We start from the raw sequence: 17,261 nt of genomic DNA on the forward strand, positions 1-17,261 counted from the left end.
CTTATAGTGCATTCATCCAGCCCATACTTCCTTAACTTGCTGACAAGAATACTGTGGGAGACTGTGTCAAAAGCTTTGCTAAAGTCAAGAAACAATACATCCACTGCTTTCCCTTCATCCACAGAACCAGTAATCTCATCATAAAAGGCGATTAGATTAGTCAGGCATGACCTTCCCTTGGTGAATCCATGCTGGCTGTTCCTGATCACTTTCCTCTCATGCAAGTGCTTCAGGATTGATTTTTTGAGGACCTGCTCCATGATTTTTCCAGGGACTGAGGTGAGGCTGACTGGCCTGTAGTTCCCAGGATCCTCCTTCTTCCCTTTTTTAAAGATTGGCACTACATTAGCCTTTTTCCAGTCATCCGGGACTTCCCCCGTTCGCCACAAGTTTTCAAAGATAATGGCCAATGGCTCTGCAATCACAGCCGCCAATTCCTTCAGCACTCTCGGATGCAACTCGTCCGGCCCCATGGACTTGTGCACGTCCAGCTTTTCTAAATAGTCCCTAACCACCTCTATCTCCACAGAGGGCTGGCCATCTCTTCCCCATTTTGCGATTTTGTCCTTAACACAGGAGTCCAAGAGGTACCTGCAGGTCACCTGATTATTTTGTGAGGTCTGACCCTTTGGAGCTGGACATGGAATTTGTTAAAGCTACTCAGGTAAATGACAAAGAATGCATTCGGAGAAGAGAGACTGGTGCACAGATTTCTTCGGTCAGGGAAAGTTAGACAATCAGACATGCTCCCTGGGGAGAATTCAGAATTTCTAGAACTGAGACCACACAAATTCTCTGTACCTTTGTCTAAAGCACATGTGAGGTGGGAAGATCTGGTGGAAACTTTTGAAAGTTGATCTGCTTGACTGTGTTCCAACAGCAATTTTTGTAGGAAATGATTTTTTGTCTGTCTAACGTAGTTAATATAGTAACATGCAGCAAAAAATAATGTTGTTCTGTAATCTCAGAAGAGAATTGTGCAGACAAAGAAGTGGCAGTGTGGGGGAGAGGGTGACAGCCCCAGCTCAGCAGGAGAAAGCAATGTGCTTTCAGGTATGGTGAGAGGTCCAGGTCACTCCTGCATAGCAGAGGAGAGTAGCGAGCATACAAAGCTGAAAAGGGAGAAGTTGCCCCCTGTAACTGGAGAGGCTGTTCTGGTTGTCTGCAGCCAGGGTTTTGCAGTGAGCACAAAGTAGGGTGACCAGATGTCCCGTTTTTAAAGGGACAGTCCCGTTTTTTGGGACACTTACTTATATAGGCGCCTATTACCCCCCACCCCCTGTTCCATTTTTTCACAGTTGCTATCTGGTCACCCTAGCACAAAGCAAACCCCATGCTAGACAGCATCTGTGGTTACATCCTTAAGGAGACACCAGTGAAGGGAAAAAATGGGGAAAGATTTTTTTGAGGAAGGGAGATTGTACAGGAAGTTCTCCTGGGGAAAAATAGGAGCCCTGGGAAACCTTACAAGTTGTCATAAAAATAAAGGGAAGGGTAACCACCTTTCTGTATACAGTGCTATAAAATCCCTCCTGGCCAGAGGTAGAACCCTTTCACCTGTAAAGAGTTCAGAAGCTAAGATAACCTTGCTGGCACCTGACCCAAAATGACCAATGAGGGGACAAGATACTTTGAAATCTGGAGGGGGGGAACAAAGGGTTTGTCTCTCTGTGTGATGCTTTTGCCGGGAACAGATCAGGAATGCAGCCTCACAACTCCTGTTAAGTTAGTCAGTAATCTAGCTAGAACATGCGTTAGATTTCCTTTTGTTTAATGGCTGGTAAAATAAGCTGTGCTGGATGGAATATATATTCCTGTTTTTGTGTCTTTTTGTAACTTAAGGTTTTGCCTAGAGGGATTCTCTATGTTTTGAATCTGATTACCCTGTAAGGTATTTAACATCTTGATTTGACAGAGGTGATTCTTTTACCTTTTCTTTAATTAAAATTCTTCTTCTAAGAACCTGATTGATTTTTCATTGTTCTTAAGATCCAAGGGTTTGGGTCTGTGTTCACCTGTACAAATTGGTGAGGATTCTTATCAAGCCTTCCCCAAGAAAGGGGGTGTAGGGCTTGGGGGCATATTTTGGGGAAAGACGTCTCCAAGTGGGCTCTTTCCCTGTTCTTTGTTTAAAACGCTTGGTGGTGGCAGCATACGGTTCAAGGACAAGGCAAAGTTTGTACCTTGGGGAAGTTTTTAACCTAAGCTGGTAAGAATAAGCTTAGGGGTCTTTCATGCGGGTCCCCACATCTGTACCCTAGAGTTCAGAGTGGGGAAGGAACCTTGACATGGTGGCAGAGCGGTGGGATCATTTTGAACCAGAGATTATTTTGAACCAGAAGCACAGCAGAATTTTAAAAGGTTTTGTAAAAGGTGATTGCATCTGTATATTCTGTGTGTCTGCCTGGGGGACAGAGCAGCAGGCATAACAAAAGGATTTTTCTGTAGGCTGAGAACAGCTATCAGAGAAAAAGGTATCCGGTTACAGCACAGCAAAAGTTTACAAGCCAGTTTTTTGTTTTGTTTTGTTTTGTTTCAAACTCTCAGGTGTAAAGTCAGTTAAAAACAGAGAGCTTAGGATGACAGACTGCACTGTTCAACAGAAGCTGAAATTAGCCAGATTTGAGGTTGAGGAAAAACAAAAGGAACATGAAAGACAGGTAGAACTCAGACAGATGGAAATGGAGGCAAAAGAAATGGCAGCCAAAGAAAAAGAAAGGGAGACTGCCCACAGGAGAGAAATGGAGGCAAAGGAAAAAGAGAGGAAGCATGCTGAGGAGGCACAGGCTAAAGAAATGGAGAAGAAGGAAAAAGAGAGGAAGCATGCTCTGGAGATGAAAAAGGCAAAGGCTCAGCAGAATATACCGAATAATCTTAACAATCCTTCCCCAACAATCCACAAATGGGAGCAACTATGTCCACAGTATGATGAATCCAGTGATATTGCTGAATATTTTCTCACCTTTGCGAGACTGTGCACACTCCATCAAATTCCTGAAGCTCACAAGATGAGCACATTGGTCGCAAAATTGACTGGAAGGGTTCTGGACATATTCAATAAGATGCCCATTGATGAGGCTTCTGACTATAATAAGTTCAAGGATTTTGTTTTAAAATAATTTTAAGTTACACCTGAAACTTACAGAGTAAAATTTAGAGCCCTTAAGAGAGGACCTGGACTAAGTAATGTGGCTTATGTAAACCAGATGACAGATCTGTTTGATAAATGGCTCAACAGACGGGCTGTAACTAACTTTGGAGGAATGCGAGATTTGAAGATACAGGAGCAATTCCTGAATATGTCCAAGGAGGATATAAAACAGTGTTTATGGGATAAGAAAATGGACTCAGCAGAAAGTCTTGCTTCTTATGCTGATCGATACGAGCAGTCCCAGACCACCAGAGTGGCGGGGCAAGCCGGAACAAAACGGGTGGAGGGAGGAGAGAGGAACAACCCTGGTCGCAGTTAGAGCAGATACCAGAAGGGACACCCTCAGACCACACCCTACTACCGGGAGCAGCCTAAGGCCCCAACTACACCCCAAGGTACACTCCGGACACCTTATCGTTCTGCCACACCGTTCTCCAGCAACCCACCTCGCCCCAATGACCCGTCAGCTGGACGATGTTTTAAATGTAACGAGCCAGGGCATGTAAAGGCCAACAGCCCAAGAAACCCAACAGATTATAGTTCATTGCACCGGAATCACACCACAGGTCCTCAGGCCCAGATACCTCCCAGATACCCTCAGAGCAGAGGGAAACTGTGAGTGTGGGTGGGAAGGTCACCTTGTGGAGGGACACCGGAGGACAAGTGTCGGCTATCTATGCTTCCTTAGTGGACCCCAATTTAATCAACCTAGAGGTCCAAGTGACTATTCAAGACTTCAAGTCAAACTCCTTTGACTTGCCTACAGCCAAGTTGCCAGTCCAGTACAAGGGCTGGTCAGGAATATGGACTTTTGCAGTCGATGATGATTATCCCATCCCCATGTTGTTGGGGGAAGACTTGGCCAATCATGTGAAGCTAGCCAATAGGGTGGGAATGGTCACCCACAGCCAGGCTAAGCAAGCTGTCACACCTAGCTCTATTCCGGAAACTTCTACCAGGACCCGGTCAGAGGTGATGGAACCAGACCCCATGCCAACATCTGCAACAGCAGTAGTGGATCCAGTCACAGAGACCCAGACAGAGCCAGTCTCAGAACTGGAACCAACAACCAGCACCAGAACCATTGCCAGCACTGAATCCAGTACTTGCAGCCCCAACACCAGAGGGCCCCACAGAACCTGCACTGGCAGCAGCAGATAATCCTACACAAGAGGCTCAGCCGGAGCCTGAATCCCAACATAGTGTACCAGCGTAGAGCAGTTCGCAGTCAACGGAAACAGCCCCATCACCTGCACCGCTTCCAGAGGGACCAAGCCCAGGTCCACAATCCAATGAGGAACTGGTTCCAAGGGAACAGTTCCAGACCGAACAGGAAGCAGATGAAAGCCTTCAGAGAGCTTGGACGGCGGCATGGAGCAACCCACCGCCTCTCAGCTCTTCTAATCGATCCAGGTTTGTTGTAGAAAGAGGACTTTTGTACAAGGAAACTCTTTCTGGTGGACACCAGGAAGACTGGCATCCTCAGAGACAGTTGGTAGTTCCATCTAAGTTCCAGGTAAAGCTATTAAGCTTAGCCCACGATCATCCTAGTGGCCATGCTGGGGTGAACAGAACCAAAGACCATTTGGGAAAGATGTTCCACTGGGAGGGAATGGGCAAGGATGTTTCTACCTATGTCCGGTCTTGTGAAGTATGTCAAAGAGTGGGAAAACCCCAAGACCAGGTCAGAGCCCCTCTCCAGCCACTCCCCATCATTGAGGTTCCATTTCAGCAAGTAGCTGTGGATATTCTGGGCCCTTTTCCAAAAAAGACACCCAGAGGAAAGCTGTACATACTGACTTTCATGAATTTTGCCACCCGATGGCCGGAAGCCGTAACTCTAAGCAATGCTAGGGCTAAAAGTGTGTGTCAAGCACTAACGGACATCTTTGCCCCTCCGACATCCTTACAGATACAGGAACTAATTTCCCGGCAGGAACTATGGAAAGCCTTTGGGAAGCTCATGGGGTGAACCATTTGGTTGCCACCCCTTACCATCATCAAACAAATGGCCTGGTGGAGAAGTTTAATGGAACTTTGGGGGCCATGATACATGAATTCATAAATGAGCACTCCAATGATTGGGACCTAGTGTTGCAGCAGTTGCTCTTTGCCTACAGAGCTGTACCCCATCCCAGGTTAGGGTTTTCACCATTTGAACTTGTATATGGCCACGAGGTTAAGGGGCCATTACAGTTGGTAAAACAGCAATGGGAGGGGTTTATATCTTCTCTAGGAACTAACATTCTGGACTTTGTAACCAACCTACAAAACACACTGCAAACCTCTAGCCCTTGCTAAAGGAAACCTAAAGGTTGCTCAAAAAGAGCAAAAAGCCTGGTATGATAAACATGCCAGAGAGCGTTCCTTCAAAGTAGGGGACCAGGTCATGGTCTTAAAGGTTCTCCAGACCCATAAAATGGAAGCGTCGTGGGAAGGGTTATTCACGGTCGAAGAGCGCCTGGGAGCTGTAGATGGTGGCCTACCTTGACGATGTGGCAATATTTTCGGATTCCTAGGCAGAACACCTGGAACATCTACAAAAAGTCTTTGAGCGCGTAAGGGAGGCAAGACTAACTGTTAAGGCTAAGAAGTGTCAAATAGGCCTAAACAGAGTGACTTACCTTGGACACCAGGTGGGTCAAGGAACTACAGGCCAAAGTGGATGCTATCCAAAAGTGGCCTGTCCCAAAATCAAAGAAACAGGTCCAATCCTTCTCAGGCTTGGCTGGATATTACAGGCGATTTGTACCACACTACAGCCAGATCGCCGCCCCCCTGACAGACCTAACCAAAAAGAAACAGCCAAATGCAGTTCAGAGGACTGAAGAGTGTCAGAAGGCCTTTAACCAGCTTAAAGTGACACTCCTGTCTGACCCTGTGCTAAGGCCCCAGACTTTGACAAACAGTTCCTAGTAACCACAGATGTGTCCAAGCATGGTGTGGGAGCAGTCTTAATGCAGGAAGGACCGAATCAAGAGTTCCATCCTGTCGTGTTTCTCAGCAAGAAGCTGTCTGAGAGGGAAAGCCACTGGTCAGTCAGTGAAAAGGAATGTTACGCTATTGTCTACACTCTGGAAAAGCTACGTCCATAAGTTTGGGGACGGCGTTTCCACCTGCAAACCAACCATGCTGCGCTACAGTGGCTTCATACCGCCAAGGGAAATAACAAAAAACTTATTCAGTGGAGTTTAGCTCTCCAAGATTTTGATTTCGACATACAACACATCTCAGGAGCTTCTAACAAAGTGGCTGATGCACTCTCCCGTGAAAGTTTCCCAGAATCAACTGGTTAAAATTGTCCTTGAGATGTGGAAAATATTATTAGTCTTTATACAGTTAGTAGTATATTTAGAGGTGCATGTGTCTTCTTAACTCTGTTTTCTCCTAGAGCTCCAGGAAGAAATCACAGCCAGTGTTTCACCCTATCTGTTTGGAGGGCATGTCGTAATAATAAAGGGAAGGGTAACCACCTTTCTGTATACAGTACTGTAAAATCCCTCCTGGCCAGAGGCAAAACCCTTTCACCTGTAAAGAGTTAAGAAGCTAAGATAACCTCGCTGGCACCTGACCCAAAATGACCAATGAGGGGACAAGATACTTTCAAATCTGGAGGGGGGGGAACAAAGGGTTCGTCTGTTTGTGTGATGCTTTTGCCAGGAACAGGTCAGGAATGCAGCCTTACAACTCCTGTTAAGTTAGTAAGTAATCTAGCTAGAACATGTCTTTTTGTAACTGAAGGTTTTGCCTAGAGGGATTCTCTATGTTTTGAATCTGATTACCCTGTAAGGTATTTAACATCCTGATTTGACAGAGGTGATTCTTTTACCTTTTCTTTAATTAAAATTTTTCTTCGAAGAACCTGATTGATTTTTCATTGTTCTTAAGATCCAAGGGTTTGGGTCTGTGTTCACCTGTACAAATTGGTGAGGATTCTTATCAAGCCTTCCCCAAGAAAGGGGGTGTAGGGCTTGGGGGCATATTTTGGGGGAAGACGTCTCCAAGTGGGCTCTTTCCCTGTTCTTTGTTTAACACGCTTGGTGGTGGGTTCAAGAACAAGGGAAAGTTTGTACCTTGGGGAAGTTTTTAACCTGAGCTGGTAAGAATAAGCTTAGGGGTCTTTCATGCAGGTCCCCACATCTGTACCCTAAAGTTCAGAGTGGGGAAGGTACCTTGACACAAGCAACTACAGTAACTCCTGGTTAACATTGTTTTGTTGTTACGTTGCTGATCAATTAGGGAACATACTCGTTTAAAGTTTTGCAGTGCTCCCTTATAACGTCGTTTGGCACCTGCTTTGTCCACTGCTTGCAGGAAGAGCATCCCGTTGCAGCTAGCTGGTGGTGGCTTGGAACCAGGGTTGACCGTCAGCCCCCCATCAGCTCCCCGCTCCCCTAAGTTCCCTGTGCAGCAGCCGCCCAGCAGGCTATCAGTTGCCAGCAGTTCAGCTCTTCCTCCCCCCACTGCCATGTGCTGCTTCTGTCCTCTGCCTTGGAGCTGCTCTCCAGAGCCTCCTGCTTGCTGGGAGGGGGAGGGAGGAAGGAGAAGGGGGCTAATGTCAGGGTGTCGTCGTCCCCCCCTCCCCGGCTCCTGCACCCCACTTACCCTATCTCCATAGAGCAGGGGACACACACGACAGGGGTCGGGACGGAGGGAGCTTCCTGGCAGCTGCGGTCTCACTTAACAAGGTAGTGTACTTAACAGTGGTGTCAGCCTACTTAAAATGGGAAATGGGCATCTCTCTCACTTACACACAGGGTGTGTGTCTCTGTCTCTGTCTGCCATGCTGTCTCCCCTCCCTCCATTCGTGCTGCCTTGTAGAGTGTGAGGCTACATTAACAACGAGTTAACCCTTGAGGGCTCAGCCAATTGCTAGTTCATTTAGCAGTAAGGCATTCCCTGGGAAATATCCTACCCTCTGACTCCACCACCTCAACCAAGCTTCACAATTATCATCACTGTGTACAGTATTAAATTGTTTGTTTAAAACTTATACTATGTGTGTGTATCTGTGTGTGTATGTATAGTCTTTTGTCTGGCAAAAAAATTTCCCTGGAACCTAAACCCTAATTAATTACATTAATTCTTATGGAGAAATTGAATTCGCTTAACATCGTTTCGCTTAAAGTCACATTTTTCAGGAACATAACTACAATGTTAAGTGAGGAGTTACTGTAGTTGTCCCTGCCCAGCACTGTGGGGTGTTAATGTTGCTAGCACATAATTGTCCTTTTGCTCGTCTCTTGTAGGCATATAGAACCAATGAGAGGTTAAAGAAAAAATTTTACTGGCCAGGGATACAGAATGATGTGGGCAACTATTGCAGACCTTTTGATTTATGTCAGAAGGGGAGACCTGTAGGACCACAAAAAGTCCCCTGTTCCCCTTGCCTGTGATACAGAGGCGTTGTATAGGGTAGAAATGGACATTGTGGGCTCTATGCTGTGTCTTACTCAAACAGGAAAAAAACATACCTTGGTAGTAGTGGATTTTGCCACTAGATACCCTAAAGCAGTTACACTAACTAACGTAGAGGCTGATACTGTGGCAAAAGCCCTTTTCACTGTTTGCAGCATAGTGAAGAGATTTTATCAGATAATCAGTCAGATTTCATGTCCCACCTATTCAGTAAATTACGGAAATTATGTGGCGTGAAACAACTAAAGGCTGCCTCAGCTCAGCCAGAGACAAATGGCTTGGTGGAGAAGTTCAAGGAACATTGAAAGCAGTGTTGAGAACATATGTGAACCTAATACTTTTTCTGTGAGGGTGATAGGGACTGGACCTTGCAGGAGGACAATTTTGGTATGAATTTAGGTCTGGAAGAGTACTAAGGTCAGATGGCAAGGAGTATCCAAGTTGGGCAAAGCCAGGTTGAAGCTTGTGGGCTGCTGGCAGGCTTTTGGGGTCAGTACTCTGAACGAAAGCTGCAAAGCCATAAGACACCCAGGGTTGCCAGACATACATTGATTGAACCCCTTACTGCAGCAGTTCTCAACCAGGGGTCCGCAGGACCCTGCAGCTGAAACACTGAGCCCAAGCCCCAGCGCCCCTCGTCACAGGGCTGAAACCCCAAGAATTAGTTGCAGTGCCAGAGTGGGGCAGGCCCAGGGGCAGATTCACTCCCCCTCCCCTCTCCGAGGCCACATCCCCTGGCCAGGTCGGAGGTGGGAAACTGAAGTCAGTGTGGGCAGCTGCTGCTCTGGCTTGTGTCATTGAGCAGGCAGCTATGGCATTCCCCCATCTTCAGCTGGTGCCTGGGATTGTGGCTGCTCCTCAGCTCACGCAGGGGTAAGAGCTGCCCACGCAGGGGAAAGAGCTGCCCACGCAGGGGTAAGAGCTGCCCACTGTGGCTGGCAGTGCCCTTGGGGAGCAGTGATGACAGGAGAGCCCTCCTGGCACACAGCCCCTAGCTGTCCCCTCCCTGCATCCTGAGCTACCCTACTGCCTGCACAAAGCCCCTAGTTACCTCCTTCCTGCACCCTGAGTTACACCCTCACAGCCCCTAGCTACCTTCTCCTTGCACCCTGAGCTGCCCGCACACAGCCCCTAGATACCCCCTCCCTGTACCCTGAGCAGTTTTCAAACTTTTTGAGCTGAACCCCCACCACGCACAATCCAGACAGGCTGAGGTGAGTCAGGGGTTGGAGGTGGTGCTGCCTTCCTGGACCCTGCTGTGTCCATGCCCTCCAAAAATAGAAGTCAAACTGCGCCTATGCCTGAGGGCTCCCCCCCACCGCCCCCAGCCCGGAGCCCAGAGTCCCCCCGCCCTCTGCTGGGCCCTGGAGTTTTTGTAGCATGTTGAGGGGGGCCTCAGAAAGAAAAAGGTTGAGAACCCCTGCCTTATGGGCCTCGTTGAGCCCCAAAACAGCACACCCTGTAAAGGGACTGTGTTTCAGTCAGTACTTGCTGTTGAAAGCCAGTCCTTTTTAGGGTGTCTGAAGTTGGACATCCCAAGTCATTAGTCACTCTTGGAAATGTTGTCCATTTTCTTGGGAAGGGTGTCATTTAGGTCTTCACACATTACCTTGATTACCCAAAATTGTGAAAGAAGATTAAAGAAGTGTGGGGTTTTTTCAGTTTATATTGAAAACACTGATCAAGGCAGTTTTCAAACTGGGGGGATTCTGAAAGCCAATCTAAAAAGGAAATGAAGTAAATGAGTAATTCAGATACTCTTTTCTCCATTAAAATGCAGTAAGAAAATACTAGTAATTGGAGGATGACAGTAGGGCAAATAATACAAATATTCTTTCCCTTTGCTTATGCCATTTTGGTGGGTTGGTTGGATTGTTTTTATAATTACAGCTATCCATGAAGCTAGATTCTGAGGATTTTTCTCTACTAACTTGAGTAGCCTATTCTTAAATTGTTTCTCATTCGTACTCAAATTTCATTTCAAGATCTGAAGGCATCTCATGGAGAATCATTTGAAAAACACTTATGATGTGTTAATTTTTTTATTATTATTACTAGGGATGTTTGCATGAAAAAAAATCCTTTTCTTAAAAAGATGTTTGTTGCATTTTTCTCACATGAAGTAATAATGTGCCAGTTTAACATCACAATTACTTGCTCTGGAAATTATTGATACCACAAACAAAAATACGACTTTAGGGAATAAGCAGTAGGAGCAGATCCTGTTTCTTCACAGATCACTAGTAATAAGTAAGGACCAAAAAAAGGCCTGAAAAGAAGACATATAAACAGACTTTTATTTTGGAAACGGAATGCTGCTTGACACCGTACCTCTTCTCCTCTCTCCCTCCCCCAGTTTTCCATGTGGAATAATTGCTCTTTTAGATTGTGAATTTTATTTATTTATTTATTTGTTTGTTTGTTAAGCACCCAGTTCTCTTTGATTAACTCCCTTTGATGCTTTGCTGGATTAGGACTTTCAGGTACAATTTTGAAAAGACTTTTTAAGCAGTAACTTTGATGAGCAGTCACAGTGGAGTCCAGTAAAATTAATCACTTTTCAGAATCAACACCTAAACTAGTTCTTATTTTGGTTTTGATTGCAATGTATTTGGGAAACACAAGTAAATTCTTAAGTTATTTTTTATGTTGTTCAATTTGATAAACTAAAAATACAGACTCAATAGAGCAATTTCTTAAAATAGCAATTTTGGTAACGTGTTTTTTAAACTTGACTCTCAACAATATTAGTGTAAGACTAGTAGCACTAGACTACTGAAAATAGACACACAAATTCCTGTTAATGTTAATAGATAGCAACGCAAAGAAATCTTTTGTCACTTAATTAATAAGGTTTTCTGTATTTGTTTCATTGTTACTTGGAAGATGCTTATGCTACAGTGATGATGGCTATGTAATTACCTAAATCTATAGCAATAATGGTACTTTTTGTAGACATGGCTATCTTTTTTTTTCCTTTTTAGATTCCCATTTTATAACTACAGTCTTTTCTCATATTTTAAAAAGATTTTCTTATAGAAAACGTTGTGTTGTTTTGTGTAGGGTTATTTTGAAAGCTGCAACATACATAGAAACAGGATAGCAGGCTTTGAGGTCAAAGCTTATGCCAACCCTACTGTAGTTCGGTGTGAAATCCATCACGGTCAGACTGGAGGAATCTATGTTCATGAAAAAGGAAGAGGACAATTCATAGAGAATAAAATCTATGCAAACAATTTTGCAGGTGTTTGGATTACCTCAAACAGTGACCCAACAATAAGGTTGGTTTGTTTCTTTGGTGGTTGGGTGTTTAGTTGGTGCTCGTTTGTAGGAATGTTTTAGGGAATAACATTAACATTCCTACATATATCAAAATGAAATGGATGTGTCAGGGTGCAATGGAATTATATCTTTAATTTGCATGCATACAGTACATTTTTAGAAGTATATAGTTTCTTAAAATTCTGCAATCCTGACACTATTGTAGATTTCAAAACATGGTAAATTTTACATACATTTGTACATTTTATATATGTTTAGATTATATGGTACAGTGTAACTTACTTTCATAGTTTTGTAACATGTGGTTTTGTTCCTTAGGGGCAATGCAATTTTTAATGGGAATCAAGGTGGAGTTTACATCTTTGGTGATGGGAGAGGCCTTATTGAAGGAAATGACATTTATGGTAAATGTATACATTTACCTTATTGCATCTTGGACTTTTTATATTTTGTGTGCCAAATTTTCTTAAAGTATCACCCCTTTCAACAGGTAATGCATTAGCAGGAATTCAGATTCGAACAAATAGTTGTCCCATTGTTCGACACAACAAGATTCATGATGGCCAACACGGTGGAATTTATGTGGTGAGTACTAACTACATATAGCGAGTCTAGGCGTGTAAATTCTGCTAGGTAGTGTTTTCTGTGCGTGTTATGGAAATGTAATGCCTTGTATACAGACTTAAACTTTAAAGTAAACATTTAAAGTTTCGTTTTCTGTTTTGTTATACTTTGAATGAAGTAGTTTCTTATGTTCTACAGATAGATTGACCTAATTACAATTAATCTTGTTTTAATTTTGGCAAATATAACTAGAATATTTCTTTTAAATTCAAGACATTGCCCTACAGTGTAATTTTAAAAGGGCTAGCTAGCAAAATATCATCAGATTTAAAAAAAAATAATAAGGTTTTATCTTACATCCATTTTTGGTAATAATTTTACATCATGTACACTTAAATCTAGAAACCTGGAGCATTTCACATTTACCGCTAGACTGACTAAATTCATATCTTCCCACCCACAAGCTGGTATGTGTCACTAAAAGTACACAGAGAAGTTAGAAGTCGAGACTAGAGTCGTAAGTCTCTCGCATGTGAAACCAAGGGTTATATAAAATGAACTGAAGCTCTCAGACTAGAATTGTATAAATATTTGCCTTAGTATCTGACCCTGCAAGTCTAATGTAGCTTTAAGTTTAAACACAAATGCACCAGTAAAGATTGTTATATGCCTTAAGTAAGAAACATAACTTATTTTATTTTTAATAGACAATGCTGGATGTAAGATTAGAACCTGGTTTCCTAGCACACAGTTGAGTGCAGAGCTCCACTAGCAAAACCCAGCAGAGATTTCTAAACTTCAGTACAAACCCTTGAAATCTCAAGTAGTAAATCAGATGTAAAAAGAGAAATTCTTAACCTGTTTTTACACTTAAAATGTTCAGAAATATAAAGTCTCATGAATAGTACAAAATGATTTTTTAAATGGTAGTAACTTGAGAACTCTGGGAGACGTCTAACATAGGAAAGGACATCACACCTGGACAAAGAGATTTTTTCCCCACAAAAAGAAAAAGGCTATAAAGCCAATATTTGCAAGAGGCTACTTTATTTAATCTTTGACTTATCTTGCTTGTATTTAGCATGAAAAAGGACAAGGTGTGATTGAAGAAAATGAAGTTTACAGTAATACTTTGGCTGGAGTCTGGGTGACAACCGGAAGTACTCCAGTACTGAGAAGAAATAGAATACATAGTGGGAAACAGGTGGGGGTTTTTTTGCATGATAGAAATACTGTTTTCACACTTCTTCCTTACTTCTAATTTAATTATTTTATTTTTAATGTCAGGTTGGTGTTTATTTTTATGACAATGGACATGGAGTGTTGGAGGACAATGACATCTATAATCACATGTACTCAGGGGTTCAAATAAGGTAATATGTGTTTTCATTTTACATCTAAAAAGGGATTTTATTATATTATCCTCATTTCTCTCTTTACTCCTCCTTATCTTTCGGTTCCTAAAATTTACCCCGGGAGGAGGGGAGAGGAGCGTCCTATTAAATCTAGTGTCCTCAATTTCAACTCAAGGGGAGGAATTCTTGTCAGGAGAACCTGGATGCTGACTTTTATTCCCAGTTTCTCTCTCTGTTGATAATGGTGTGAAGTCTTAAGTCTATTAGCTTACTTGGAAACAATCAAGGATTTCTAAAGGCTTGCAAGCAATGTCTTCTATATTTTTGCATGGGGTCTGATGTGTAAACCTACAGAATGCTGATGTGATTAATGTACTATTTTTTTCCCCATCTTCAGATGTATTTTAAATGTTCCGTTTTAGGAAACCTTTTTTAATGACTTATTTGCTTGTGATTATCTATAGAACTGGAAGCAACCCCAAAATTAGGCGCAACAAAATCTGGGGAGGTCAGAATGGTGGTATTCTTGTTTATAATTCTGGTAGGTCCATTCTTTCATTTTTTCAGACCTTAAGATGCTTTGCAACATGGTTATTAGAAAGACAGTTATGTTGAATATTTTTTTTTATAGGGCTTGGATTTATAGAAGACAATGAAATTTTTGATAATGCAATGGCTGGAGTATGGATTAAGACAGACAGTAATCCTACGCTAAGAAGAAATAAAATCCATGATGGAAGAGATGGGGGCATCTGTATATTTAATGGGGGCAGAGGTAGCATTCTTTCCTCGTTAGAATATGTTAAACATATTGGATTTATAATCTAATTTCAGATTAAGATATTGTTCTTTTAAATTGCTCTTTAGAAATTTGATTATTTTTCTTTATGAAGTAGTAAAATATTTATTTAAAACATACTAATGCTTTTTAGTGTCATCAGTTAAATCTGTAATACTAAACTGTAATAGGCAAAGAAGAAATTCACCTCATCCAGGAAGCCTATTCCAGACTACTTCTATAAGGCTAGACTTCTTCCTTATTACCTGCGATCTACATTTGTCACTTTTTTGCCATTTAATTCAAGGACAAAAGGTCTGATGTAACCATCAAATTGAAGATTTCAGATCTTGGATTTGTGAGGGGGTTGGTTTTGTTTATAAATGTATAGTTTTTGTCAATACCAAAGATCTGGAAAGAGCCAAACTTCCCCTACTACCTATTAAAAGGAAAATATCTTATTAAGAAATTAGGTAGTTAGTCCTTCATTGTGGATTATTAACTTTAGTTTTAGGTTATGAAGTTTTGAGTTGAGCTGCACTGCAGCAGAAAAGTACCAGTCAAAAAATTATGCTCTTCTTTGAGACTACCAAATGCTGCTGTAGAAGAAAGAGCAGAGCACAAAGTCTGACAGATTTGGTTTTCTTAAATACAGAGTAGCCTCTAGGTCAGTGGCTCTCAACCTTTCCAGACTACTGTACCCCTTTCAGGAGTCTTTGTCTTGCGTACCCCCAAGTTTCACCTAATTTAAAAAATTACTTGCTTACAAAATAGACATAAAAAATACAAGTGTCATAGCACACTATTACTGAAAAATTGCTTGCTTTCTCATTTTTACCATATAATTATAAAATAAATCAATTGGAATATAAATATTGTACTTACACTTCAGTGTATTAGTATATAGAGCCGTATAAAGAAGTCATTTTATGAAATTTTAGTTTGTACTGACTTGGCTACTGCTTTTTATGTAGCTTGTTGTAAAGCTACACAAAAATCTAGATGTGTTGATGTACTCCCGGAAGACCTCTGTGTACCCCCATGGGTACGTGTACACCTGGCTGAGAACCACTAGTCTAGGTGTATTACTTATGAGCTTACTGTAATGGGTCATAAGTCCCCATGTTTTCCCCATCTGTACTGAAAATCCTAGTTATATTAAATAACCTTAGAAACATATAAATTGAGAATAACTTTCAAAAGATGACGTATTATCACCAACATCCTGTTAATCCTTACGTCCTGGGAATACCCATCACTGGCATTGAAATCATTGGTACTATGAGTAAAATATCAAACAAATTGCTTATAAAGAGAAACACAAAGATGCTTAGCCTTAAATCTGGTGTTTGTTGTTGGTTCTGTTGTAGGACTCCTTGAAGAGAATGATATTTTTAGGAATGCTCAAGCTGGTGTTCTCATCAGCACCAACAGTCACCCTGTGTTAAGGAAAAATCGAATATTTGATGGATTTGCTGCAGGTTTGTATTCTTTAAATCATATATTTGAAGGGTTAGAGCTTACAGATTTTAGTTCAGTATTATGACAGGCAAGGGTCCCTTTTCTACAGCTAGGATTATTATTCATTTGAACAGTCAGATATTCTACAGTTATGTTCTAGAAATCATTTGGGATTTTAGAATTGCCAAAATGCCAGTTTTGCAGCATTCTCTGAAATTATCAGGAAATGATGCAGTTTCTATCTCATCACATAGCAGATTTCCTAGTAACTGTTCACAATTTTCTTTTGAAAGTCAATCAGGATGTATATGTTACTGACTTGGTGAGAGTTTACTTGAATTTTCTATCACTAATCCTGTTTTAGAGCAATGGAAATTTTAGCAACATACTTCTGAGATTCTGGAATCACTTTGCGTGGAAGGCTTCAAAAGTATTGAAATCTGTGTTTTTTATGGAATCAGTTGAATAGGAATACTAAGTCTTATTGTAATAATGGTGACTTTCGTACACTGCTGTTTGTTAGACATTGTGCTATAATAGTTCTTTAATCCTAATCAATTGAAATTGCATGCTTGAGTTTTCTCCATTTGTCTTTCAGAAAAAGCAAGCTTCTGTGAAGACCTTTAAAAGGTCTTGCTTCTGTGTAGTGCTGGGGAGCTGCCAAAATGAGTTCTGGCCAAGTGACCTGAAGGAGTTTGATTTCTGAAAATCTTGGGCTTAATCAACAGACTTTTTGGGTGCCCACCTTGACACCTTTAAAAAAGCATATCTTTTCAGATAGCGTACAGTTCCTGAAAATCACGTCAAGATGGGCACCTAAAAAAATGGCATCACTTTTGAAAATCTTGGTCAATTGTACTGCCCTGTTATCCAAGAAACTAGTGGTTTGATTATTAGTTGCTAATTGGAAAACATGAAATTGGCTTCACTTCTATGAAGAGATGCAGTGGGAATGTTTGGACTTTAGCTCGGTCAGTCACAGCACAATTTCTAGATATTAGTCATTTTGCCAATGACTGTCTGACCGATCATAGGAAATATTAAGTGCTTTAACTGTAAATCTGGCTGCTGAAAGAGATATAAAATGCACACTAAGGGTTTGATTCTCTGCCTCACCTCCCCCAAATACAGGTATTGAAATAACAAATCATGCAACTGCAACATTAGAAGGCAATCAGATTTTCAACAACCGTTTTGGAGGCTTATTTCTAGCATCTGGTGTCAATGTAACAATGAAAGGTGTGTGGATTTT

The 17,261-nt window shown here is 41.9% G+C and overlaps 1 protein-coding gene across 4 annotated transcripts in view; it reads left to right on the forward strand.

The window, feature by feature from the left end:
• Positions 1-17,261, forward strand: part of FBXO11 (F-box protein 11) — a 203,683-nt gene that overhangs the window by 182,500 nt on the left and 3,922 nt on the right. For all 4 annotated transcript variants that reach the window (XM_048842941.2, XM_048842942.2, XM_048842945.2 and 1 more), the window contains exons 12-20: positions 11,633-11,850; positions 12,170-12,255; positions 12,342-12,436; positions 13,497-13,619; positions 13,703-13,788; positions 14,235-14,311; positions 14,402-14,545; positions 15,919-16,029; positions 17,141-17,248. In XM_048842941.2, the coding sequence (XP_048698898.1) occupies positions 11,633-11,850; positions 12,170-12,255; positions 12,342-12,436; positions 13,497-13,619; positions 13,703-13,788; positions 14,235-14,311; positions 14,402-14,545; positions 15,919-16,029; positions 17,141-17,248 (1,048 nt within the window). The remainder of the gene's footprint in view (positions 1-11,632; positions 11,851-12,169; positions 12,256-12,341; positions 12,437-13,496; positions 13,620-13,702; positions 13,789-14,234; positions 14,312-14,401; positions 14,546-15,918; positions 16,030-17,140; positions 17,249-17,261) is intronic.

The sequence above is a fragment of the Caretta caretta genome, chromosome 3, assembly GCF_965140235.1.
Source record: "Caretta caretta isolate rCarCar2 chromosome 3, rCarCar1.hap1, whole genome shotgun sequence".
NCBI lineage: Eukaryota > Metazoa > Chordata > Testudines > Cheloniidae > Caretta > Caretta caretta.